Source organism: Melospiza georgiana, chromosome Z (genome assembly GCF_028018845.1).
Source record: "Melospiza georgiana isolate bMelGeo1 chromosome Z, bMelGeo1.pri, whole genome shotgun sequence".
In the NCBI taxonomy this organism is placed as follows: domain Eukaryota; kingdom Metazoa; phylum Chordata; class Aves; order Passeriformes; family Passerellidae; genus Melospiza; species Melospiza georgiana.
Genome location: NC_080465.1, coordinates 48,633,609 through 48,661,308, shown reverse-complemented (window position 1 = coordinate 48,661,308; position 27,700 = coordinate 48,633,609). Strand labels below are relative to the sequence as shown.

General features: G+C 38.9%; 1 protein-coding gene across 2 annotated transcripts in view; it reads left to right on the top strand.

The window, feature by feature from the left end:
• The first annotated feature begins 8,073 nt into the window (after nt 1-8,073).
• GPBP1 (GC-rich promoter binding protein 1) overlaps nt 8,074-27,700 on the top strand; it is a 32,281-nt gene continuing 12,654 nt past the window's right edge. For both annotated transcript variants that reach the window (XM_058044268.1, XM_058044267.1), the window contains exons 1-4: nt 8,074-8,142; nt 22,284-22,402; nt 26,289-26,412; nt 26,893-27,116. In XM_058044268.1, coding sequence (XP_057900251.1) covers nt 22,340-22,402; nt 26,289-26,412; nt 26,893-27,116 — 411 coding nt within the window. In that variant the 5' untranslated portion in view covers nt 8,074-8,142; nt 22,284-22,339. The remainder of the gene's footprint in view (nt 8,143-22,283; nt 22,403-26,288; nt 26,413-26,892; nt 27,117-27,700) is intronic.

Below are 27,700 nucleotides of genomic sequence, written 5' to 3'. Positions count from 1 at the left end.
TAAAGCAAATAAAATTTGCTATGAAATGAAATGGCATTAAACTGAGATCTGCTTACATTTAGGAATGTGCAAGATCCTGATATCATGCCAGTTATCTAGTCTCTTTATTTCAAATTTAATATGCTCTATGTTCACAAGTTAGCAAGGCTAATTTTAGGAAAAACACAAAAATTTCACTTTATAGAGAAAAGAGTAGGGTAGAGAGAAGCATTCAATTAGTCACTTGGTATTGAATGTTTAGTTCATAATTCCTTCAACAGAATTTCTTCTATATCTAAACACTTTCTTGTCATTAACAGTTACTATTTTCAGGGTTCTTTTAAAATTCAGAACAGTGAATATTCACTTGATATTACTTCATAGGTGGCAGAAGTTGGGTACATTTAGAATTCAGATGTGTAATATTGTGGAGAAGATGTATACCATGACTTTGTCCTTCAACAGAAGAAATGTAATGTAGGCAATGTTCACCTGGCACATGTTTAAAGAACAGTTGCACCCTCTTAACCTCTATTTATTATCTCTCATAATGAGGAAGGAATACTACTTAATGGAGATAAACCATTCAATTGGCTTCAAACAGCTCTTAGCTTCATACTGCCCAGTGTTTATGGAATGTGTTATTGGAGATGGGTGCTTTTACTGTTGAAGGGGAAAAAAACTACTAGTCAGACTATTTTCAATTACAATATGTATGAAAAACTTGAAAGAGCGAAGCTGCTCTTTTAAAAGCCTGGTTCTAAAAGAGTTTCTCTAATTAGCATAAAGAAAAGCATGGGCTCCCTGTTTTCATCCTGGCTTTTCACTAGTGTCACCAAGATACTGATTATTTGAGATAGGAACAGACATGTTGAGAGAGGTAAAATGATAAATTTATTTCAATAATATAGGTCTCATTTATATAATTCAAAATTAATACTAAGGTATTACTTCAAAATACGGACTGTTAACTACAGCTTTATTGAAGTCTTTGCCCAAAATTCTGTTCCTCTCAAAGTCAGTGGTAATTTTAATATAAAAATTCTTCAGAAATTAGGGACTCGATAAGCACTTATGTTTTAATTTCCAGACCTGTCTTGTACTTGCTTATTATATTAAATGCATTGGATGCAGAGATGTTCAGAACTCTTGTAAAATCAAATAACTAGAGGGTATACATAATATAATGCAAATAATAACAGCCAATTATTTAATACAGTCAAATCCTATTGTCTTATTTATGTAGACAGAGCCACTGAAATCTGGAATAAATTGGTAAAGTCACCTTACATTTCCTACCTGGAAGGTGTAATACATAAAAATAGACAAGCCCTAGTGTTCATCATGTTATTGCAAAGGAAAATGACTAGATGTTGTTGTGCAATTTTTTATACTACTTCCATTCTTTTAATTTTTCTTCCTAAAAGATAAGTGAACATGCAGCTGAAAGATATTTAAAACTTTGCAGTAAGGATGTTTCATTAGAAGTGTTTCTATTGAGGAACTCTCACTGTGTTTAGGAACTAATGATACAAATAATCATTTGCTGAGAGAAACATACATTAGAATTGGGGGTTTTATTATTAACATTAGGTGACCATTTGCTTTCTAAGTTTTAAATATTTGGCTCCCTGCATCAGAAGCTTTCTGGATCAAATCTGTATAAATCAGATTTAAGCCTCTTACATAGAAATTTTTATTTTGGCTTTCTGTCCGATCTTTTGGTTTGGATTGGTTGTATATTGGGCACACTGGATTTTTAAGAAAAGGTGAAGTGCTTTATATGTCTTCTGGAGTGACACAAGGATGTGTAATATTAGGAAATGAATTATGTTTCTATACTTTTCTATAGTATTTCCTCAATTAACAATCTGAGTGTGTACTCTACTCATGTAAGTATCTTATATTCCACTACCATAAATGAAAGCACATTTCACATGCCTGCCAAAATACATTTTTGGTCTCGTACTTCATCTCATTCGGTGAGGAAATGGGGTGTCTTTGTACAGTAGAGAGTGTTTCAACTGTTAGAGCTCAAGGATAGTGATGTCATAAGTTTGAGTCCCCATAAGTAGGAATCAAGGGGATGGCCAACAAGGCAGATATCCTGATGGTAGCCTGTTCAAGACCACCTAACCAGGATGAAGAGGTAGACAAAGCATTGTACAGGCAACTGAAGGATATCTCATGATCACTGGCCCTTGTTATTGTGGAAGACTTTGCTTTAACTTGCTGGATCTCTGCTGGAAACTCAGCACAGCAGAGAAGAGGCATTCTAGGAGGTTCCTGGACCATGTAGAACCCAATTTCCTCACAGAGATGGTGTGAGGGAAGACCTCACTTGACCCGCTGTTTGTGAATAGAGAAGGACTGGGGATGATGTGGTGGTCAGAGGCTGTCTTGGGGATAGTGACCACAAAATGACAGCTTTCAATCCTTGGTGAAGGAAGAGAGGGCATCAGCTAAACTTCTGCCTTGGTCTACCAGAGGGCAGACTTCGGCCATTTCAGGACAATGGTTCAGAGAGTCCCTTGGGAAACAATCCTCAATAACAAAGGGATCCAATAAGGCTGAACATACTTTAAGAAGGAAATCTTAAAGCCACAAGGGCAGCTCATCCGTATTTGCCAAAAGATGAGCTGGAGGGGGCAGGGAGAAAGAAGACTGGCCTGGCTGTATAGGGGGCTTTTCCTGGAACTCAAGCTAAAAAGGAGATTTTATGACCTTTGGAAGAAGGCAACTCAGGAGTGTACAAGGAAGAAGTGTACAAGTGTATTAGGTCATGTAGGCTGAAAGTTAGAAAGGCAAAAGCTGAGCTAGAACTCAATCTGGCCACTCCTGCGCAAGATAATTAAAGGGTTCTTGTAAAAAAATAACAGCAGAAGGAGGACCAAGGAAAATTTCCATACCTTATTGGACACAGAAGGAAATATTGTACCTAAAGATGAGAAAAAGGCTGAGGTAATTAATGCCTGCTTTGGATCAACCTTTAACAAGAAGACAGCTGTTATCAAGGCCCTCTGAGCTGGTAGACAAGGACAAGGAGCAGAAGTGAGCCTCTCTCCAGGAGAATTCAGTTAGTGACCTACTGAGCTGCTTAGACATCAAAAGTGTAGAGGGCCAGATGGAATCCACCCAAGGATACTGAGGAGCCAGTGGAAAAGCTCACTCTCCCTCATTTACCAATGGACCTGGCTAACCTGGGAGGCCTCAGGTGACTTGAGTGGAGATTGGCCAATGTGACACCTATCTACAAGAAGGCTTGGAGGGAGATTCTGGGGAGCTACAGGCCTGATGTTAGTGCCGGGGAAGGTTATGGGACAGATCATCTTGAGTGCTACCGTGCAATCACATGGCATGTGCAGGGTAGCCAAGGGATCAGGCCCACCCAGTGTGGTGGGAAAAAGTAGATCCTGCTCAGCCAACCTGATCTCCTTCTATGAACAGGTGACTTGCTTGGCAGATGAAGAAAAGGCTGTGGATGTTGTCTACTTAGACTTTAGTAAGCCTTTGATACTGTCTCCAATGCCATTCTCCTGGAAAAGCGGGCAGCCCATGGCTCAGACGAGTGCTCTGTTCACTGGGTAAAACCTGCCTGGATGGCTGGCCCAGAGAGTGGTGGTGAGTGGAGTTACATCCAGCTGGTTGCCGCTCATTAGTGGGGCTCCCCAGGGCTCAGCACTGGGGGCATTTCAGTTTAATATCTTTATCAACGATCTGGATGAGGGGATTGCATATCCTCAGTGTTGCAGACAACACCAAGTTGGGTGTGAGTGTTGGTCTGCTGTAGGGCAGGAAGGGAGGGATCTGGACAGGCTGCATTGATGGACTGAGGCCAGGGGTGTGAGGTTCACCAAAACCTGGGTTGTTGGTTCATAGCTGGGCCAGGGGGCAGAGCACTGCCCTGCCTTTCCTGCTCACGGCTTCAGGTTTGGCATCAGGCTGTGCTAATAACTTTGCAGCACAGGCAAATAGGACAAGCAACTTCAAGGATGAAGAGAAAGCAGGTTTCACTGCACTCAAGACTGTGATGAATCTTGAATTCTTGAACCTAGAAAAACACTGCTGGTGTTAGAAATTGGAACTGGGGTTTAAATATTCAGAGTTGAGCTGAAGATTAATGTTTCAGAGCTTCTGAATTGTTTCAGAGCTTATGTCAGTTTAAAGATGAAATTATCTTGTGCTTTTTCTACTTTATGTTCTCAGTTGTTCATTTTTAGTTTCTAGTAATTGTTGCTTAGTTTGTTCGCTGTTAGTCTGGTAATTGTTTAGTCAAGTTTCTGGTAATTGTTGCTTTCTAGTGACTTTTATCAAGTTACGAAAACTAACTTACATTGGCCACATACATGCCCGTAAAATGCATTTAAAAGAGAATCCTACGGTTTGAGATAATTTTTGTCAAAAGTCAGTGCATAATTTCAGTTTCTACAATAACTTAAAACTTGTGGAGGAAACTTTCAAAGAAAACCCACAATCAATTGCAGGTGCTACAAACACTTGCCAGCGTTCTTTCTAATTATATCAAAATATTACTTTTGTAAATTTACTTTTTTACCTAATTAATTGAAAAAAACAATTTTGATTGCGTTGGTAAAAGGATTTCAAAATTGCAAAACGGTGATTTAGGCCTTTACATCCCAGGCAGTAAGAATCCTCCCATCACTTTTCTCTCAAAACTGCACACTCGGATTAACCATGCGGACCTCCAGGGTACTTCCACTCGTGCACTGGAACACCGAAGTGTCGATTTAGCGAAGATTCTGATATTTTGTTTTATTAATCCGTGGTTATTGGTTTTTACTGCCCTCAGGCCCCTCTGGCACCGCGATTAAGCCGCGCTGCGGGTGCGGGCGGCACCCGGCGCTGCCGAGCCCGCTCTGTCCGCGGCAGCGGGCACGGGAAGGGACCTGCGCTTCCCGGGGCCCGTGGCGCCACGCTTCCTCGCGGCGGGGACCTCTCCGGCACACACCGGGCTGATCCAGGGCCGCTCTGGGCGGACGCTCTAGCACTCACACGCGGCCTACGGGCCTCCAGCCGGGGTCCCGCGGCGCCCGCCCCGGCCGCCCCAGCTCTCAACTCTCGGCCTCAGCAGCTCGTTGCACATGCGCAGGTGAGGCCGCGCCGCGGCACGGTTAGTGACGGCGGCGCCGGGGACTCCCGCCGCGAGGGCGGGGCGCGCTCTGGGGATTCCCCGTTCTGCGCGGAACCTTCGGGATGGTTCCCGTGACGTCACGGCGGGGGCGGTACCGGGAGCACCGCCTGCTCCTCCCCAGGCTGCCGCGCGGGGGCTCTCGCGGAGGTTGCGCGTGCGCGTAGGAAGCACTGCGGCGCGGAGCGGTGCCATTTTGAAGGAGCGAGGCGAGCGCGCGGTGCGCGCGCGCGCGTGGTGGGGAGAGGGGGGCACTCGGAACAGCCCGGGACAGCCCCGAGAACGGGCGCGGAGCGGACTCAGGGCGGCCGGGCCGCCACGCTCCTTGCCCCGCCGTGCTGCCCGGACCACCCCGGCGGCGGCACGGGGAGCCGCCCCCGGCGGCGGAGGCGGGGCTGTCGCCAGGAGGGCCGAGGACGCGTGCTCGGGGGTGCAGCGGGAGGTCGCGGACCCCGAGAGCCGGGCCTCAGTGTGCCCGCCCGCCCCGAGAGACGGGATTCCGTGTGCCCGCCCGCCCCGAGAGCTGGGGCTCTGTGTGCTCGCACACTCCGCAGCGGGCGGCCTGTGTCCGCATACCCCGGCAGCCGCGTCTGTCTGTCCCCACAGCCCGGGAAAGGAAGCATGGCCCGGGCCGCGCTGGGGCTCCCCCGGCGGCTCCCGCTGCCCCTCCGGGAAATGTCCCTGGCCCAGGTCAGCGCTTCCCGCCCGGGTGCCTTCTGTACATCTGTTCAGCTTCGCCAATAAAACGAGACATGACCCTTTCTTTCTTTGCCTGTTTTCCCCCCACTCTCTCCTCCCAGCCCCCACTGCCCATGGCTCCAGGCCCCAGCCTGTTTTCCTGCCGCGGCCGAGCGGCAGGAGGAGGTTTCCGCTGATAGGCTGCGCCCCCCGTCAAACACTGCCGTCGCCCTCTGTGCCTGCGAGTGGAGGTGTAACCCAGGCTTCCGCTCGCGGGCTCGGCTCCGCGGCTGCGTCCGTGTGTGCGCTTTGCGATCCAGGTTCCTATTTGCTTCTGGTTTTAAGATTCAGGCGTTTGGGTTTTGTTTGTTTCGTGTTTGTCTAACGGCAGTCCGGATTTCGTAGGGGAGAACTGATTTTTCTGGTTCTTTTTACCTTAGGTTGCTTGAACGATAGAGTCAGTCCTTGATGTTTGTAGCCTTTTGCTTCAGCTGGCAGAGAAGAGAAAAGGTGGATACTGACCTGCAGCAGTTCTTCCTGTGAAAGGAAGAAATATCGGACACTGTTCTGGGATAACTTGTGCGTGCTTTGTCCAGAAAAGGCCTCTCAAACAAGCAGTAGACATCTGGGAAGAGAACTGAGGAAATCGTGAGGTTTTTTCTTCTAGCACTGTCGAGCACATCACCCTCGGATTCTTTTGTCCGCGTGGCATGGATACATAGCTAAATTTATGAAGTTCTGAATACTTCAGCTGCAAAAATAAAGTGCTTTCCTCTTTCTACGTACTCTTTTTCTTCTCGGCAACATTCTGAGTCAGAGGCTTAACCAGTTTTGTTAACTGGCTGCAGGTTAAATGTGGCCTGAGTCACTGTGGGGACATTGCTGAAAAGTTTCATGGCAGATTTTTTTCCCCCCTTATTTCATTTTTTAGATTTTCTGACATAGTCTTCTTTCATTTTGCAGTGAGACCGATTTTATAAATGAAGAATTTAATAGGTGTTTGTTTATACTATTTTCTTTTGTATTTTATTTAATATTTTTCTTGAAAAATGTTGTTGCTCATAAGCAGTATGGAGGTATCCAGATGACTGTTTAAAAATGCCTCTGCTACCGGAAGGTAGGAAATGTCCTTCAGTTCATATGTGAAATTTGAGTTTTTGACATCACAGTCTGTGGAGTAAAAACTGTATTTATTTCACTTGGAGCTGATGCTGCATATAATGGTATCTACATGCAATAGACAAGAGAAGAAGCTGTCAGAGAAAAGAAAAGGCTTTTAAGACAGACATTGGCAGACTTTGTAAATAGCCTTGCAGAATCTGTAAGCGAGAAGGATGGGTAGCTGATTTCTGTGAGGTCAAATCTATGTCAAACTGCCACGAATGTAGTATCAACAGGAGCTGGGGATATTATCTCAAGGAAAACAAACTGGAAAAATATAAATCACGCAGTACTAGCACCTTGTGTGGTCCTCTTGGATTAGGTAAGTGTTGTAGTGTTCATAATTCAATTTTCACTTGAAAAAACATTTTATCGGTAGAACAGTTAAACTTGTAATTTTTACTGGTTAGAGGTTCTTTGGTGGTTGTTTTTTGTTTTGTTTTTTGAGAATGTTGAATGTCGAGGCTTGTTAATTTTTACTTGCTGGCTTTTATAATGGAATAATTCCTTAAGACTTTGAAGAATACAGCTACAAGGAGAAACGTGTACATAAGAGTGTGATTTTTATGTGAGATTAAAAAGTAGCTATAGCTAGACTAAATCCATAAGGAATTTTGCCTTTATGTTAATGTTGTAGTCTCAAGAGTAAATGTATCTTTTTGACCAAGTCTTCTGGACAGCTTGCATGTGCCATTCCTTCCATTTGTGTTAGATGTGTTTGCAGCATCAGGCTAGTAATAATATAGAGGGATTTTCACTCTTTTTTTTCCTTTCCACTATTCTTTCTCACATATGAAAGCCAGAGGGGTTTTTTTAACCAAAAATTATTTTACTGGCTATGCAGTCTAGCTTTTATCTGTGTTGACATTGTAAGATTGGCTTCAGTGTTTTTTCCTGTTCTGTAATGGCAATAAATTGGACTGACTGGTCTGCAAGTGTAGCACTTCAGAAAGAGCACCTTCTCCTTGGAATGATACAAAATTAAATCTAGTGGTGAATTGGCTTATCTTCCTTGTTATTTTTAGATGTATTGTAGTTTTCTTCATCCCACAGTGATTCAATATTTTTTAATTTTGGCATTAATGTGTTTATAATTATTTTTTGTAGGTTTGCCTTCAACGGAGCTGCTGCTGCCTGAAAGAAAATTAAGATGGACAGAGCAACTTAATTCAAAAGTCAGTGGTAATTTTACTGAAGTTCTCTATCCCCTACCCCACCCTGATGATTCATAAGGCTTTAAATAATTAAAGCATTATTAGGTAGACTTTAAACTGAGCATCTGGTAGTGGTTACACTTATACCTCAGTTGTCACATTCTAAAATATTTTTGAAAGCTTCTCCAATACTGAATTATTAGCAGTAGTGAACTAATGAAAAAAAAAGGTTTTCCTTAAGGGCAGTGCAAAGATATTTGGGAAGATTACATATGTTATAACCTTGTAGAAAAAGTGTAGTTAAGCATGCGAAACTGTACTTAAAAATTACTGCAGTGTATTTTAACTCCTGTAGCTTGTTGTTTTGACCACAAATGAAGGACTTGCATCTGCATAAATTTTGTAAATTCCCAGTCTCACTAAAGTTCTTATCTCTATGTTGTCAATATCTAAAAGTTGAACTAGCTTCAGTTTTGTGCTTTGGATGGTCTTGCTGCTTTGTTATTTTAACTGCTGTTTCAGTTTTGCTGTTTTGAAAATATGGAAACTATGGAACAGGAGTAGGGAGTAGGACTCTGTTGCTGTAATCTCTGGCTATGGCTTGTGGCTGTTGTGTATTGAGCATAGGTGTGGCTGGGGTTGGCTGGGGAGCTGAGCCACTTATTAAAGAACCAAACCAATAGAAAAGAATGATCTTGTATATTCCTCTACTTGTATGACTATGATTTTTTTGAAAGCATTTGATAGATGGAGAATTCTGGTGTGAGTTGCCATTTAATTTGATTGTTTATTGTATGTGCATGAGAATAATAGAAATATTCACTTCTTAACTCATAGAAAAAGTGATGTCTTGCTTGTTTTTCCAAGCTATTAATTTTCAGTGCTGAGATACTTCTATTTCTTTTCAAGATGCTCTCACTGAAATCAAGGAGCTACATCCCCCACTTACTATTTTGGGTGGCATCTTTTTCTAGACTCTTCTTCTTCTGGAAGTTTTGAGGAGTTTGCTTTTTAGCTTCATTAAATTAATTCTGTTTTTACACCTCTCTATTTGGATAATTCTTTTATCCTTTCACAGTACTTACACTTGGGAAGTAGGGGAAAGGAGCCCCCAGGATTCATAAATGCTTGTGGTTGAAAGGGACAACAGAAGTTGGAGGGTCCACAAAATATCACTGGGTTTTTACATAAATTGCATGCTTGGCATTGAAATGGGTATGTTAGTCCCTGGCCTACTGTATAAGCACACAGCTTACATGGTAGGGATAGGGTAGAAGGGAAGAGATGAATTAAGGAGAGGGAGAGAGAGAAAAAGGAAGGAAGAGAGAAAAAGAGATCACCAGCCCTGATTCCTACTGTTGGTCTGGCTATGGGATGTCCTGGGATGTGCAGGCAGGGCTTGGTGGGGTAGCTTTTTGGAGGTAGTTTCCTTGTCCTGAAACGAAGGTTTTCATTTTCTATGTAGATCAGTTATCTTGTATGGTCCATTCTTTGAGGCCTTTCTGGAAATGGCTTGGAGGGTTTTGGGATATGATGATCTCATTATCCCCCTGCGGCATTGGGCTTTGGTCAACAGTTCATGCTCGCTTCTGTGCTGGTTCTGTCTTTTGTTTTTTGTGTCTCTGTGGACTAGAATGAGGATGCTTGTCCCAGAAGAGTGTTGTCCTACCCCTGCATGGCCCCTTCTCAGCCATATCCCATTTTCCACAAACCATTGGTTGGCTCTGCAGTTATCCAGCTATTGGTGTTTGAGATATACATGTTAGCTCCTTATCTTCAGGGATTCTATAGGAGTGTATTTTTTTTCCTATTTGTGAACATTTGTGTTTGACAAGAATTCAGGAGTGTTTTACAGCTGTGCCCTTGTAACCTAAACATAATTCATACCTACTGAGAAGAGAATGCCAAGCATGCTGGTCCACTTTAATTTCTTCCCTACATTTTTTTTTTCAAGTGCTTACAGTCTGTGAAATGTTTTACAGACAACTATGAAGATAATGTCCTTGCTCTTGAGAGCTTATACTTTAAACCTTGATGTAAACATACCTTTTGTAGAGGGATAACTGTCAGCAGGTTGTGTCTTTTACTGATGTGTTTATTCTGGTAGGTTCTTAAAATGGGTACATTTGTACTGGCTAATTCTTCAGAATGATGCAGGTTGCTCTACTATGTGAAAAAAGTGTTGGTGGAAACTTTTGAGAATAATTATTTGTTTCAGCTTTGCTTTTCTGCAGCAAGCTGAAACATAATTACATCAGTAAAATGATAGAGGCAAATTGTGCAGATATTTAGTGTTCTACAAGTTAATGTACTTTGTGCTCCTTTCATTTTTATTCTAACGAGGTTAATCTGTTTAACTTGTGTGGCTAGAACTGTTGTAGTGACAGTTCATCAATAATGTCTGAGGAAGTTGCTTTTATTTCCTTTTTTTAGTAGTAGGAATAAATTCTGTCCTGCAAAGACAACTATTTGCAGACCTTATTATAAACAGATGTGAACAAAACTTGTCACACTTTTTGTTTTGTTTTTTCTTACTCTGTGTTTGAGTAACTGAACGTGATACCTGATGATAATACCCTGTGTGGTGCTGTCAACTCTTCCACAATCTCCTCCTTTCATGTCTTGGGTAGACATAGTCAGGGAAACAGCTGAAATAAGTTGTTACCTGCTTTATATGCTCAGCATAGGGCAAAATTTCTGCCTTTATCAGCTGCTACTTCTTTCTTGTGACAATTCCCAAGTGCTAAAGCATTTCTTCTGATTTCCTACATAACATATGCTGACTAGGGCTGTGATGTAATTCAACTCACTCTTTAGCTTTTGAATTTGAACCTTGTTAAAGGGCAAGAAATGAGCATCTATCAGGCTTTTGCTAAATGGTCAGTACCATTTAGTGGAATCATTACACACCAAATGTTTCTTCTCAAGGAGAAGGAACATGGCTGTAGTGAATTGAAGTTACTCAGTTGAACCTGGCTGTAAATGTGAAGTTATTTCATGTTATGAAATAGCTTGCATTTTTTTTTAAAATCTGTGTTTCAGTAAAATGCAAAAACAGAAACTTTTTTTTTTGTTAAAAAGTCATCATTATGTTATCCAAAGGATTTAGCAGCTTCATCTATATCTAAAACATTTCTTAAAAGACATTTTGATTGTCGTGACATTTATATTTGATTCGCAGAGGTAATGTTAAAACCAGTTGCTTGTGAACCATAACTGCATATAGTAAAGGGGACCGTATGATAAAAAGCAGTGCTCATATTCTAGATCCTTATGCAAAACACAGTGTGCTTTAGTTGGTTCATTCTCCCATAAGGAATTTAAGCACAAAGTAGAAATGAAGGTGGATTTTTTTTGTCGGGTTTTCTATACTTGTGCTAAGTCTCTGTAAAGGTAAGTATTAAGTCTGTGGCTGTACTAAAGAATGTGTTGGCTTTAATTGGTTAAAAAACTGACATTATGTTTTGACTCTGCATACTCCTCATATATAAGTGTCAGTGCTCAGATCTAGCAGAGCACCTTGCTCCTTCCTTAATGCTCTGCAGGAAACCTTAGTTTTTATACTTCTTTTTAAAATATGAGGCAAGAAGGCAAATTACAAATTGTATATCTTCTTCTGTTCTTCTGTGTTGTCCAGTGGTAGAATATATATGAGGACAGTTCTGTATTGGATGATGGGGATAACAAAAATAAACTAGAGGTTTTGCTTGCTCACCAGTAGCATCATTGAGAAATAAGAGGCTACAGTTGAACTGTTTCAGAGTTTTTTGTTTAATTAGTGGAGGAGACCTTCAAAAGTTCAGCTCCCTTTCCTTTCTGTTGAAGGTATGAATCTTAGGCAATAAATTTTAGCAAACCATGAAATTTGAGGGAAGTACCATACCCAAGCCCAATCTTTTTTAAAAATAGTTTTTCATTGAAATGCCACAAGGGGTGGCATGATACTTTTTCCTTCAGAGTGTTAGAAATTTGACTGTAAAGGTGCAAACTTATTCTGTTGTTATGGCTGTTCATTTACACAGAGAGGAAAGAAAGAAGGAAAGAAAGAATCTTCAGTTGAAGTGTTTGTCACGCTATTGCAGCAATTTGTGATCAGTAGAAATGCTTCCAGTTTCAAAAACTCATAAAGCTTGTGTAAGGGTTTGAATATTATTTTCTGTTTTAGTGACATACAAATTTTGAATAGCAAAATAAATTAAAATTAGCTTATTTTGATTTGTTGGAACTACATGGATCACAGAATAGTAAGGAAGATATTGAGTAAACTGTGTCTTCAAAAGGGGAATGAAAATTGAGATTTATAGATTTTAAATAAAAGTATTGTTTAGACCTTACATTTAGCAACTTGATTTCAAATTAGTGTTACTCTTAACTAGAGATAGCAGGGAGGGATAACAGAGAAGAATCCGCTATCACTGAAAATTTTTCTTTTGAAAAAAGAAAAAGAAGATGTTTTTTATGGCAGAAGAAAAAACTTTTGGTAGTGTGGGTTATTTTTAAGATCTGCTTAGTATGAAAAATGTCCTGAATGATCCTGTATTTGAAGAAGGAGTGTGTAGGCTGATGGCTGAGTCTTGTGCATGTGGTTTCTTTGTCTAATTCAGACCAATATTGGTAGTTTTCCTTTGGCTAATGGTGCAGAGTTGAAGCCAAAATTTGAAGCTGGCCCATTGTGGGAGGACTGAAGGGCCAGTGTTCTAAATATTTTGTTGGATACTCTGAAGTTCATACATATGCTCTTTTTTGTCTTCTGATGAAATAAGAATTTGATATGTGTGCTGGAGTTCCTTATCAAGGAAACAAAGCAGTAGCAGCAAATGGAGACACTGCATATAACCTTTTCTTTCCATGCTCTTATAACAACAGTGTACTGTACTTTAATTCTCACAGCTTACAACCTTCTTCTGTCTCATTTATAAATATTATGCTAAAAATTACATTGACAGAGTGAGAGTAGTTTGGCAGATGCGTGTAGTTGAGAAGTGAAGTTAAGGGCCCCCTATGTAATTTGTGGTGTGCTGTACTTACTGTGATAATAATCTATGAGGCATTGGATTAAAGCTCATAGGAATGTGCTGCTTAGATATGCATTCCTACTATTTTTAGATTCCCTTGGAAAATATACATTTGTATATCATGTCAGTGCTTTTGACATTTATTCTGTTTGAGGTTTTCTCTGTGCAAATCAATTGTCTGAACTTGTAAACTGGTCTTCAGGGAGCATCAAGAAATTTGTATCTCTTTTCTAATTTTTGTGATTCGTGGCTTGAACCTTTCCTCCCCTCCCCCTGTTGTTGCTAAATTTGAAATTCCATTCACAAGCTTCAAGTATTCCTTGCTGTTAGAGTTTATATTACCTTTTGTTTTAGTGGTCTTTTGACAATTTCTCAAATTTCTAAGTGTCACATACACTATTTCCTAAGAAATGATACAGATTACACAGAGAGAAAGCTTAAGTATAGGACCTGAAGATACAGAACTGATTTCCTGTGGTTTCCTTGTCTTCTGGTGATGTGTTCAGCTGACACGGTTGTTTAGGATTTTTTTTCCCCCGATTTTGGCTTTATTTTAAAATTTGTTTTTCCTACAAAATTATGGTCAGCTCCATTTAAATAGGGTGTACCTGTAGTATGGTAGGTCCATTCCAAAAGCACATACCTTTTAGTTAAATTTTTAAATTTTTAGTTAAACTGTTAGTTAAATTTAACTTTTAGTTAAAACTTCCAGGTTAAAATTTTAAAATGCAGAAGTTTTGGCTATTTTACTATATTATTGGCTAGGTTTTCTTCTTATTATAGTAACGTTACTCTTTTATCTGTTTCTTCATGTTAGAACATTACGAAAAAGCAAAGCTGTTTTTATTTATTCTCACAGTTCAGACTGATAGTGTTACCAAATGTATCTTATCTGTAGTAGTGAAACCTATTTTAAGTACTGAAGATGAGTTTCTGAGCTAGAGAAATACTTTTTTTGTTCACTGGAAGAGGCTTCTCTGAGGTTGGAGATCTGTTCGCTACCTGTGGGACTCTCTCTTCCAGCTGAATACTGGTTAGACGAGTTAAGCAATGCCCTTAAAATTGGGTGGAGACTGTCTCTGGTCTCATGTCATCTTCAAGTTCTGCTGTGCCTTTTTCCTCCACCCTCAGTGAAGAAAGAATCAGGTTAGGGAACACTTAAATACTATTGTAAGCCCATGGGGCTTGACAGGATGGTTGCATGATGGGTGTTCCATTCTGCCATGTGTGCTGATGTTATTGCAAAGCCATCTTTGAGAGGTCTAATGGTCATTGGGAGGGGTTCTTGCGTAAGAGAAGAGAGCAAATATTAATTTTGTCATCAGGAAGGATGAGAAGGAGGATCCAGGGAACTACAGGCCAGTCAGCCTCTCTTCAGTCCATGGGAAGGTTGTGCACCAGCTGATCCTGGAAACGTGTTTCCAAACATGTAATGGACAGGAAGGTGAGTGAGAGCAGTCAGAAGGGCTTTATGAAGGGGATGTCACACTTCAGCAAGCTAATAACCCTTTACAATGAGGCAGCTAGCTTGGTAGATGAACAGAGAGCAATGGATAGTATTTATCTTGACCTCAGTAAGGCTTTTGACATTGTGTTCTATGGTAAAAGGTGACAAGTATGTGTAGAGAAGTGAGCAGTGAGATGTATCCAGAACTATCTGAATGGTCAGGTCCGCAGGGATGCAATCAGTGGCACAAAGGCCATTAAAAAGAAGCTGTTCCAGTGTACCCCAGGGTTCACTGCTGAAGCCCCTGCTATTGAACATCTTCATTGAAGTCCTGGACAGTGGAGTAGAGTTTACCCTCAACAAGTTTGCAGATGATATAAGAAAGGGGAACTGGCTGATACAAGCACTTGATGTTTGGTCTGCTGCATGGAAGAATGTGGGTAGAGGATCCTCATGAAGCAAGGGGAAAGTGTGAATTTTCTGGAACAGCAGCTGCATATGCCAGCTACAGAGAAGGACCTGGGGGTACTGTTGAACAGCAAGCCAACGTCGAGCCAGCAATGTGTCCTTGTAAGGGGTAAAGTGAAAATCTCTGTGCAACATTAGGAGGAGTGTTGCGGGTCCGTCAAGGGGCGTTCAGTTTTGTCCTGTATGCAGACTTGGTGAGGCCACGTGTGGAGGTGTGACCCTTCCAGGATGTGTAACACTGTTACGGGCTCCCTGAAACAAGAAAAGGTGAGGCTTGGCGGAGAGAGTTCAGTAAAGGACTACAAAGATAATAAACAGACTGCAGTATCTTTCCAATCGGCAGAGGCTGATACTTGGTTTGAAGTTCTAGGGAGGTAAAAGTTGGCCATTAGTCTTAGATTGAAGTTTAGGGAAGTACAAGGTGGCCATTAGTCTTTCAGAGTTATCTTTGATGTTATGTTTTAATTTTTCAAGTCCTTTCCAAATTTAAAATTAGTAAGCCATTAAACTCACTTCTCATGTAGAACTGCATGAAGATGCAAATGATGACGGAGACTTTAGTTTTGTTAATACTATTAATGGGACTAGAGACTCTCGGTACAAGAGAACTGAAATCCCAAATGCTTTGATTACATCTGGTTTCTCTGCCCTGCCATCTTGCAGTATTTCAGAAGGTGATTTCTTTTGCCCTGCCATCTATGGGCTCTCATGTCCGCTTACACAGACAGTGCAGAGATTGCCTCCAGCTCAATTCTCACAACAGTCACTTTTCTGATTCCTGTATTCCAAAGATGCTCTGTGGCGGGTTTCAGTGTTGTGTAAATCTTAAAGGGAGATTTATTTTTTAACGCTGTAAAGGTTTGATTAATACAATTAAATCTAGAAGAAATTCTGGGTAAACAGTTGTCTTTAAAAGGGACCACAAGTGATCAGGTGAATTATGTTTTTGTGTAAGTAGCCTTTGTTTTCATTATACATTTAAGGCCAGATTAAATACTTTTGTCAAGGAATTTGCTATTCTACTGTGTCATTATAAGCAGTGCAGAAGACATTATATGAGTTTCTACTATGTGATAGTAGTCTGCTTACACATTAAATTTTCTATAGTATGAGCTGGAGACTTTCTTATTTTATTTTTAAAAAACTTCATTTCTTTTTATTTAAGATCTTATTTTTACTTTATTTGTAATTTATTTTTAGTTTAGTTTATTTTATTTTTCATTTTATTTTTCATTTTATTTATTTTAAAGCTTTGTCTGTGCTAACTGTTTTCAGTGTTTTACAGATGCTTGGCATAGGGGAAAAATAGTCTAGGTCTGTGTTCATGTCTTACCCTTTTTCTTCATAACATTTGGCAGCACAAGTGCTTCCTGGTGTACTGCAGCATTAGTGAGGTGGTACATTCACACAAATTCTGTCTGTAGTGGCTCTGCAGCTACCCTGTACTGACTCTGGAATGTCACTGCAGTGTATTCCCATTTTTTTGTGCTACACAGAGATACAATCTGGAGTAACAGATGCCTGCAGGAGTTCTGCACTGTACATAGCCTGTGGTGCTCTTGGGCTTCACTAGGGGTTGGAAAGTAGTGCCATGTACTCCAGTCCGCCTGTTTGGTGGAATTGCCCCGGAGTGAACAGCATGAAATCCATGACTAGCATGGCTGTGGTGGCAGCCGTCCCAAATTTAGCACAAATGGTGTGAGAATGAGCAAGCATTTTGTTCTGCCTGTGTCCTCCACCCCCCTCCCCCTGGTAAATAAATAGAGAAAGAAACCCCAACTGTTAAATAATAAATTAATCTTTACTGCAGGAAGTTACAGAACTTTATTAAAATGCGACAAATTGTGTTTGTTAGAGCCAAGATGTACTCCATAACACTATTTCAGCTAGTTTGTTTATCTGCATCTCCTTGATCTGTGTATTATGAACAAGCTTTGCAAATGAAACTTAAATGCTAGTAAGTTTGCTTGTACCAGGATGGAAATAGTGAATAGTTGCAGATAAGGTGAAAATTATAGTATTAAGATGAAGTTTGAGGAAGCACTTTGCTAAAGTAATCTGAAAGCTGGCTAATATAAAAATTCATGAATAGAAGGGTATTCTCTGTTTTTCTATTGTGTTGAATTATATTTATGTTATTGCAGGAAAAACCAGAACTTTACTTACATTTTAGTTGTAATGGGTGTTCTTTGTGCTTAAAAAATTCATTTTTTTAACTGTATATTTATTTTAAATAGCAGAGGAGAGAGAAAAAAGTTGCTGGAGAGACATCACACTTGCGTGGTTAGCACTGAAAATAGGGAAAAAGTGTATTAGCTCTTACAGTGTTACTTTTGCGTAATGCACCATCCTGCATGCTAAACTCTTTAGTTACAATTATTGGGATCTGATTTAGAAGTATAATAGAAATCGACAGGTTCAAATATTTGTCTAAGTCTTAAAGCTATTTCAGAATATTGTTCTTATGATTTTCAGGACCATGTGTCTGTCCACCTTCAATCTACTGTGATTGATACCCTGTGATTCTGGTGGTGTATTGGATTAACACATCTCCTTTCTTGCTGAAATTTTCTCCTTTAGATGTTCATAACCACTTTTTAAATAAGTCTTATGTCTTCATTTTGTGATGCAAAGTAAGCCAGATTCCTTAGACATTTCATGTCCCTGATCCCTGGAATAGTTTGTTATTGCATCAAGTAAAGTGTTGAATCCCTCTATTGTTGTTCTTAAGTGTGATTTCACTTGTTTTATGTGAATTTAAAAAGAAAAATGTAGTAGTGTGAGGAAAATTGACTATAGTCTTTACTGTTTGATTTCTTAATTAAATTTGGTAAGTACAAGATAAACTAATGGTACTTGTTTTGACTTAATTTCTGTTGTTTTTGCAGGTTTGGGTGTTGACCCTAAGAGTTGTTTCTTAGCCTTTTCCCAGAAGTCTTGACTTTGTTTCATGCAGTAGCTTTCTGATTCCCTTTTTGTAGCATGTTACTTATTTTTGTAAGACAGAGACTATACATCAACTTTCCCCAGATACTATGCAGGTTACACAAATTCATTTAGAATATAGGGTTTCCTACTGGTTTACAACTGGTAAGAAATAGTTTCTGTCACAAAAGGACCTTGTCGACTCAATCATAAAAAAAGTCCAGCCTAACCTTTTCTGTGCGTTGGTTGGGTGTATTTGGTGAAGTCTTATTTCAGCTGCAAATGTGGCTCAAAGCAGATGACTGAGTAATATTTATGATAAATCTCTTCACTGTATATCATCTGGAATCAGCTGTTCATTATTCCTTCACTGTCAGTACCTTATTATTGAAGATCATACTTCATAAAACTTCAGAATTAATTTTTATTTAATTGAATATTGGATTAATTACTGCATGTTACTTAAAGCAAAATTCTTTATAGACTTCTTTCAGATCCTCCCCTTAAGATGTAAAACTTAAGAACAGGATTTCTTTCTTTGCACTAAACTATTCTATTATCCACAACACAGCAACACATCACTTTTATCTAAATTTATGGGCTATGGAACACTTTTGTTATTGAGGTCACTAAGGTCACTATACTTTACTTGAATTGGTCACAAGAGGCTATTGCTGAGATGAGACAATAGTTTGACCAGTCTGACTAAAGACTTTTAAATGAATTTGAGTGTTAATAGTATGAGGGTAGCCATATTTCAGTATCTTTTTCTTTCTAGAATTGTGCAGCTCTGCTTCAGTAGCTGAGAGTCTGAGCCAAGTTAGCTTTTACCTTAGTTCAGTTAGAGAATGGCAGTTCAGATAGGGAATGGTGACTTAAACATTCATTATGAATTTTGGGCCTGCTCTTTTGTTACCCGGAGAGTTTCTGAAAGCACTGGAATTGTGTTTGACTCTGTGGTGTTTACCTCACTAGGCTTACTTCTGTTAGTGCTGGGAGTGCATCAGCTGCTTTATTAGTTACTGAACAGTGTTTGTGTTGTGTGTATGCAAGAGAAAACTTCCTGGTAGATGTATAGTTTCATGTCAGTAATAAAAGCAATTTTATGCTATTGACGTTTGTTCTATTAAAATACTTTAAATGTTGTTTTTGTTTAATTTAAAAGTAGTAGATAGTATGTATGCAACCTGAAGAGAGGTTGCAAATGCTTTCGTGGACACAGAATGTAGATGCATCTCTGACTCTTTGGCATAGCTTAGGTATGGACCTGAATAGCAGGGAAAGAAGGGAGAAAGAACCTTTTTAATGTTAGAATGTGTTGCAGTATAATTTGATAGTTGTTGGTACAGCTGAAGTTGGAAAACAAGCAAGAAATGCACTAGTGTTGGCAGCCAAGCTGATCACAAAGGGTTTAAGCTTAGTAAATCCTGCCTGCCTTGCTGACATCCCATTCTTATGTTTTGTGATCTGTTTTCAGATTTCACATTTTCACCTTTCAAAAATACCTTCCTGAGAATGAAGAGTACCCTAGAGCTATCAAATATGTGTCAGATCATTTGAACAGAGATCATACTTATAATATTTTTTCTTATATATAGGTCAAACTTGTTGGCAACATCAGAAAGCTGGCAGCTGTAAGAATGTTTATGAAACCTGGTAAAATATGAAAACAGTAACTTTAAGCTGGGTAGACTATGTCCTCTAATACAGTTTTAAAATATCTTTTCCTGACCTGCCCTTTGTTTCCCAGTTCAATTATGTCTGGGATGTTTGTGCCTATTCAAAGTTAGAAAGGTTTAATAATGAAAGAAGTCTCTGTTCCCATGTCTAATTGCTGGACCAGGCATATGTACAATTAGGTGAAAGAAAATATTTTCTTAACTTAGGTGTGGAGTATCACAGGAGTTGTTTTTCATGTTAGTGCCTAACTGCAAACCTCTGAGTTTGGTCAGATAGTTTCTAGAAATTCGTCTGTGCTTTTTTTCTTGCTGTTTTTTTTGTTAAAACTATTTGGACAATTAGCCCTAAAAGTTTGTCTTTTATGGGTTTATTGAGACTTACATATATATTCTGTTGCTGACTTGGCTCTGAGTATTGTGTAGTTTTGGTGCAGGTCTCTGCCTTAACCACTTAAGTTTATTTCTTTCTAAGAAAAGGGCTGACTCATACGACAGAGCACAATATCAATTTTTTTTCAGAACTTTTTTAGCTGAGAACATGAGGAAGACTTGAATCTGCTTCTAGAAAAATTTTTGCATGAAGAAATAGGTAGCCAGTGTTGGTAAGCTGTGGGAAAAGCTTATTATTTTGCAAAATACCTTTTCCAGACCTTGGTTACTTGGTGATCATGCAGTCTTTTGTGCAAAGGATAAAAGGTAAGTATGATAGTGAGTTAATAACAAACTCTTCTTGTGGCAGTTGCATAAATAATGTTAGGAAGCTTGACTAGTTTTCTAAAAACATTAATATAAATCTATGAAGTCACATTGTTAGTGGATTTTCTCTGCTGTAATTAATAGCTGATGAACACATAACTTGGTGGTACTTTGTGGAATCTTTAAGTTCTCACTTAGCATAAACCTAATCTTACTGCTTTTCAGACTGTAAGTGCCTCAGTCTGAAGACTTTGTTGTTGTTGTGTCAATCTTTCAGTACTGAAAATCTGTCTTGATAATTTCTGAAGATATCATGATTCTTCTGCTTGAAGAGAACTGTGTCCAAGTGAAGGGGAATAAACTTTTTTCTTGCTGGAATCTGCTCAGATTTGTTGTTTCTTAATTTAACATCTTTTGGTTCATTTGTAAACATATGCCCTTTTGTATACTGTTGCTGCGTGGGATACAATAGTAAAAGTGAATGTGGTTCCTTTTAGGAAGAGAAGCCATTTCTATGATGGTTCTTTGACTCCAGAATTTTATTCATTTATATTTTACTAGTTTGATATAATTGGAAATACTTAGAAATTTTCTCTGGATTTATTGCTGAAGTTGGTGTAGGAGTGAGTTGAATGACTTCAGCAGAGTAATTTTAAGTTAGTTATTTGGGTGAGACATATCTTTAACCTTGTCCGTGTTTAACTGTACTGATTGTACATCCTACCCTACAGTTTGTCCATGGTATTGGATGTTCCAAAAAACTTAGATATGAGCTCACGTCATTAAAACAAACAGCAGCTCAACTAAGTACAGACTTACACGAAGTCAAATCTAACAAATCTATTAGACTTCCTTTTAGAAGCTGGAACAGTCTTGTCTGTCGATGGAAATGTGCAGTAGCCTGCAATATTCAAGTTCAGGCCGGAGAACAACCATAATTATGAGTTACCAAGTTCACATTCCACATCTCTTACCAATACATTACAGCAGCTGGAGATTAAAGTGAATTATATCTGTGCTCAATAACAGATTTGCACTCTGCTGTGCAGAGATGTGGAATTAACGTTTATTTGGGCCTCCCTATAGAATGTGTGTGGGTGTTTATTATGTTTTCACTAGCTGGATTTCTAATTGCATGTATATCATACTTAGAAATTTTTTGAGTCATTGACCATTTTGCTGTGACTAGCTGCAGAGCATGGTTTGGTTGCCCTAGTGTAATTTAGGAAGTGTTTAATCCATTTCTTTCCTGTCTCTGCTGCAGTTCAGCTTCAGGTAATATAGTTCACATTACCTTGTATTCTCTTGCCTATTGAGAAATATTTTCTTACCTGTAAGAAGAGTGTAGGGTAGAAAAAGTATTTGTGGGTTTTAATAGTAAACCATTATGTTCTTTGGCCCATTTTCTAGCTAGAGAATTTTACTGGATTTTGCTACTCTGGACATATAGACTCTGTTTCCATTGGAGAGGAGACATAGAGTCATTGTGAGGTTTGTAATGAGCCCAAGTATTTAGGTTTTTCATAAGGAACTTTCATATGGCCACTGAGACTTACTGTTAGGGATTAATTAAAAATACCAGCTTCTAGGAAGCTAATAAAATAGCTTGCCAGGTCCCTTCTAGATAGTACCAGAATGTATTTCAGCAAGCTAGTTTTGCCAAAGTGTTCTTGATCAGACCTTACACAAGATGCTTCATCCCATTTATAGAAGGAAATAAAGAAAGAAATGTTACATTTATATTTTCATAATTCCTGTGATATATTTGATTTATGTGACATTTTAGTAATAAAAACACAGATTTGATGCTGTAAATGATATGATGATAGATTCTAAATCAGATCTATGAGGAAAACAATACATGAAAACAGAAGTGAAATACTGAACAAAAGACAAGAAGTGTAATCCCCTTGTATTTTCTTCTGATTACAGGGACTTGCCATGAGGTGCTAAGCTTTTTTTCATTGATTCGGAGAGACCGGACCTAAATGGCGCAGCATGATTTTGCTCCAGCCTGGCTTAATTTTCCTACTCCACCATCATCAACAAAGGTATGTTTTGTATTGTTGTTTTGAAAAGACACTCTCATTATTAGGGAAATCTAAATGTCATAACCTCAATCACAGTAAAAACGCCAATCTCTTCATGAATACTGTGGTGACAGATGACTGCAGTAGAGTTTTTTGCTTCAGCAGCTTAGTTCATGGAGAGAACCACATATCTGGCCTTGGCTATGGTTGGTTTAAGACTACCTTCTTCAGGTGTTTAAACTTAAATACTTTGTGTTCCATGCTAGAAGTACCAAGACAAAGCATGTTCTTGATGTTATTGTTTCTGATTTTTAATTGTGTCCTTTAAATTTTAAGGGAGTATTATTCTGTCATCCAAGTGATTAAAACTATGCTTTTTTGGAGTCTCTGAAGTGGCTCTGCAGTTGATGGTGAAATGCTTGTTGCTGCTGGTGGAGTGTGGTACTTTCATACTGTTAGGCATCTCCACTCTGTTTAGACTACTACTATGGGACAGCTTGGAAATGGGAAATAATAATCTCTTAATTGTTAGAATTAGTAAATATTCCTGGAAGTCTAGCTCAGAAATGTTTTTTCTACTCTTTCTTAATTTGTGCAAATGCAGAAGCAGAGTCAGCCATGGAGATTAAAACTCCTGTTATTTGTTTTCCTATTTGTAGACCTATCTTCATTATAATAGTTTGAATTCAATATTTATAACTGCTGCTATGAGAATTGCTTTGTTTTTTTTAATATAGAAACTTTGTGCAGTCTGTCACCTCCATGGAAAATGCTTGGCCTTGAGAAACTTAGGGCAATAGGCTTTATGGTATTGTTAAATGCGTGGGGAGATGGCAGTGTTAATTGTGTTCCTAATGCTTTGATTCTGTGTGTCTGCACAAACATAAACACATTTTTTTTAGTCAGGTCATTGAATGTCCTTATTTATATCACTTTGTTTAAGTCTCTTCTACCCTGACCTAGCTAGATTCTTTGTTTAGTATAGTCTGTTTCTGGGAACATAAAGCCTATCTGTTCCCAGATACTTAGTGTCTGAAAATCCAAATTAAGAAGCAGTCTCTTTGTTTTCATTCTCTATGATTTCTGATTCATTCAACTCTTTTGATCTGATTTTTTCAATGTAATATGTTTTAAATTGGAAAAGTATCTGGAGCTTAATTGATGTGGTGTCACAATTGCAAAACAATCTTCACTACATATTTAGGGAGTCTGCTGCAAGAGCTTTACCTGCATGCTTTATGTGCCAATATAGCAGGATAAAACAAAGTTTCAGAAGTACTCTAGCACCACTAGAATATATCTGAAGTATGGGTTATATTTGTCATCTCATTTCTGAATTGTGTGAAATCTTTTTGCATTTTTCCTTTCCTCTTCGATGATTATTTGTCTCATGGAGTTTAGTTAGATTTTCTCCTCTTTCAGAAACTCCATGTTGTATGTATTACTCTGTTGTAATATTTGTTGGAATGCACCTTATTTCCCTGTATTACCTGCTCCCTCAATGATGAGCGTTCTGTGATACACAGCCCATTTGGATTTTAAGTGCTTGAAAAGTCTGTTTGTAGTTCTTAGTTTGCAGAATAAGACTTGTGATTTCTCCACAAGGCAGGTCACAAGTGTTGTGGCTCCCTGTCCCTTCTATTTCCTAAATAGACTTATTTTCTGCTGTATATCAAAAAAGCAGAAGAGAAAAGCAGGAGATGAAGAGGAAGGGGTGAGGAAGGCAAGGTATCTCATGTTTCATGCAGAATGGAGCTGGCGTGAGGCTATGGTATCAGCAACATTTAAATGTTTGAGAAGTAGAATCTGAGCTCTGCTTAGTCAATTTTTATATGCCTGAGATGTGATCACTTTCAGAGATTACACCTATAGGAACCTTGTTTTCCCCTTGAGCCCTTGGTAGCTGAGATGTTTTTCCTTACATAGGTCAAGACTGGCATTACAGAAACCTGCTACCAGGAAACTGTGATTGTGAATGAGCTTTTCAATATGATATACAGATTGTAGCTTGATTGAAAATCCATCTCATCTATTGCTTCTGATTTCCATTTAACAGCAAGCTTTTCTCATCTCTCTGTCAACTACACAGCAAAATCCACCTAAATAGGTGTGTATCTGTCACTCAGTGGGTTTTGTCCAGGTCTGGAGCTAAGGTGTTTTGTCGGTGCAGTATTACAGATGGGCAGCTGGAATGGGAAGGTGTTGTGAATAGTGAAACCATTTTGGGACATGGACAGAACTTTTAAGAAAATATTGCTGTGAAAAGGGTATGGGAACATTGCAGATAGATAAAGGCAGTTTTACAGCTCTCTTTTACTTCTTGTTAAGCAGTTAGACTTCCTGTATTTCTTAAAATCTATGTTGTTTCTATCCCTTTTTCTTGATTGGCTGAACTGAGTCAAATAGTTTCTCAACTTACAGAAGTAATCAATACATTTCCTTTTGATTACAAAGCTTACTGTCATCTCTGCCTCGAGAGGCTTCATAGGCAGGTATCTCCATCATGTGGGGAAAATGCAAACTGCGTGATCTTTGCACACATTTCAGAAGCGTCGGATTCCTGGTAGCATGTACGACTCAAACGCAACATATAAATTGCTGTCAGTTATACTTTGTGAAAACGTTGATTGTTTTGAAGGTCATACAAAAAAAGAAAGTTGAATTCCAAAAACAATCTTTAGAGGTTGTTGTATGTAAATGAACACATGAAGTATCTTCTAAAATTTCACCTAAGATTGGCAGATCTAGTGCTTTCTGAAATTTTTGACAGCTCAGTCAAAATCTGTTTAAGGATTTTCTTTCACGTAAATATTTAGATTAATTTGGTAATTTTTGAAGTACTTTTATTTTAACAATTTTTTGCAGTCTTCTGGTCTTGCTCTCTCCAAGGAGAGTTTGTCAAGTAATTCATGTCCCATGTCTCAGATTGAGAGGGTAGTCCCTGTACATTTGACTTCTCAAAATTAACAGTCTAAAAATACCTGCTTTGATTTTTGTCGACATGCTTATTTGAGTTTGAATTTTAAGCAGTGAATATTGAACAGCACCTTGAGCTCTACAGGGGCGTTTTCCATAGAGCTTTGGGGATCTTTTTTTGTGTGTGTGATTTCCTGTGTGGGTTAGGTGGGAAGAAGGAAGTAAGTTTAAAGGTACACTCAGAGAGAAGTTATAAGGAAGATATGGGTTGTGTAAAAATGTTTTTTGGTTTAATCCCTTTAGGTATGAATTCTAGTCAGGATGTAGTTTGATTTCTTGGTGCTGTTTTCAAGATAAGATTGTAGTTAACTACTTCCTACTGATATATTAAAGATTAATTTCTTTAAAAATTTTTTAATGTGTGCTTATAAGCTGAAAATTTGAAGTATCTTTGTGAATCTGGGCACTTCTGATTCTAGATTTTATTAGTATTTCATAACTACTTGTATTTTCCTTTTTAAATTGTAATAATGACAAGATTAGTGAATTAAGTTTTGTTTGAGTACAGCTGCCTGGGGTGGAAGGGATTCCTTTCTTTCTGAAAATCCAGATTAAGATCCCAGACTTCTTCTCAGCCTTCCAAGTTGTGATCTTCTGTCCTTTCTTATCTTTTAAAAAAAAAAATTTTCTGCTGCAACACATGTCACTTTTGCTCTGTTTTGCTGCCAAAACAAAGTAGACACTTCTTACCTTGTGTCACAGGCATGTGACTTAAGGACTGTTTCAGTGTCCTGGATCAGAAGATGCAGCTTCCACTTTGTTAGCCTGAGAGATGGTGACACAGCTCTGCATGAGAGGACTGCTGCATTGTCTGTTGTTCAAAGTTCTTGTAAGAATGAATTATGTACTGTCAACAATGTGCATGTTACAGTTCTGATGATTAAGTTGTTAGCAATCAGATCTCAGGTCTACCATTTATGCTCCTTTGCAGTCATCACTGAATTTTGAGAAACATTCTGAAAATTTTTCATGGGCAGAGAATCGTTATGAAGCAAATCGCAGAAGACACAATTCTTCGGAAGGGTTTGATCCTAACACTGGAAGGCCAAATGGAGGTATAATTTATGGAACACTGTGAATGTGTTTGTGTCATTTCTTTGTAGCACTAGCTAGAAAGGAAGTCTGATGATGACAGCTCATGTGTGCTAAATGCTTTTTCTGCAGTGAAAGAGAGGTAATGGAAAGACTAATCTGGGAGAGGATGTGAGCATAAGGGTTGGCTAAACTGATGCAATTCCAGGTGTATTTCTCTCTTGAGTAGAACACAAGTGTTGAGTTAATACTCTAGCCAAAAACATATAAAATGAGTAGCCAGAAAAAGAGGTTGACTTGTTGTAGCATTGGGTGGCTATTTTCTCTCTGGCACTGTTTTGTGAGATCCTTCCCTGCTGCTTATGTGAATGAAAACTTGTTTCCTATGCTATTGTATCCCAGTGTATAGAGCTTGTGATTCAACTTTTTAAACAATTCTGCAGAGTAAAATATTATTTTTAAATGGTTTGTAATTACATTTATTTAAAATTTTAAAATCCAAGGGCATTTTGGGCGAAAAGAGAGGAATGGCTGGCGTTCACAAGGCAGAAATGCTCCAGAAAATATAAACCAATGTGGAGGGTACCATGGTGGAGGTTCCCGTACTCGTAGCAGCACCTTCCATTGTGGAAAAGGCCAGGGACTGCGTGAAAACAGTGTACTTGGTAATGAAACCCAGAAAAAGGAAGTAAAAGAAGTACCCAACCAGTTTGAGGCTGAGGACTTCGTAAGTAAATTGTAATTACAATTAAAAAGGTTTCATTTGTCTGCAAATACCATTTTGTCCATTACAAGTCGCTTCATGAGATTTCACCAGTTTCAGATCATCATGTAAGGAATTTTCTGTAGGTAAGGGAGTGTTGGTAGTTTGTCTAATAACTTGTTTCTCATTTTATAACCAGATTTTTCACTATATATTTATTATTCTTATTTGTGTATTCAAGTGAAACTACAGTTGGATTCCTATCTGTTGTGGTACGTGTATATATTAAATTCTACACAGTTATCTTATTGGAATCTGAAATAGTAACAAAAGTAATTTTCATGCCTGTGGCCTTTGAGCTCTGATGCTTTAACCTGCAGTTGGGATGTAAGGGGAAGGGTGATCTTACTCTTTGAAGAAACATACATGGCTGGTTTTTTGCTTTCTCTGCTGCTGTCATATAATGGCATTGGCTGCTGCCTGAGATATTTTGTTAGAGAAGAGAAACAAGTAAACATTTTTCTGTTTGGTTCCTGGGGGAGGTGTTTAGTCTGTCAGCAGAGGTCATGCTGCTGGTGTTATTGTGATTCTTTAGTTCATTCATCCCA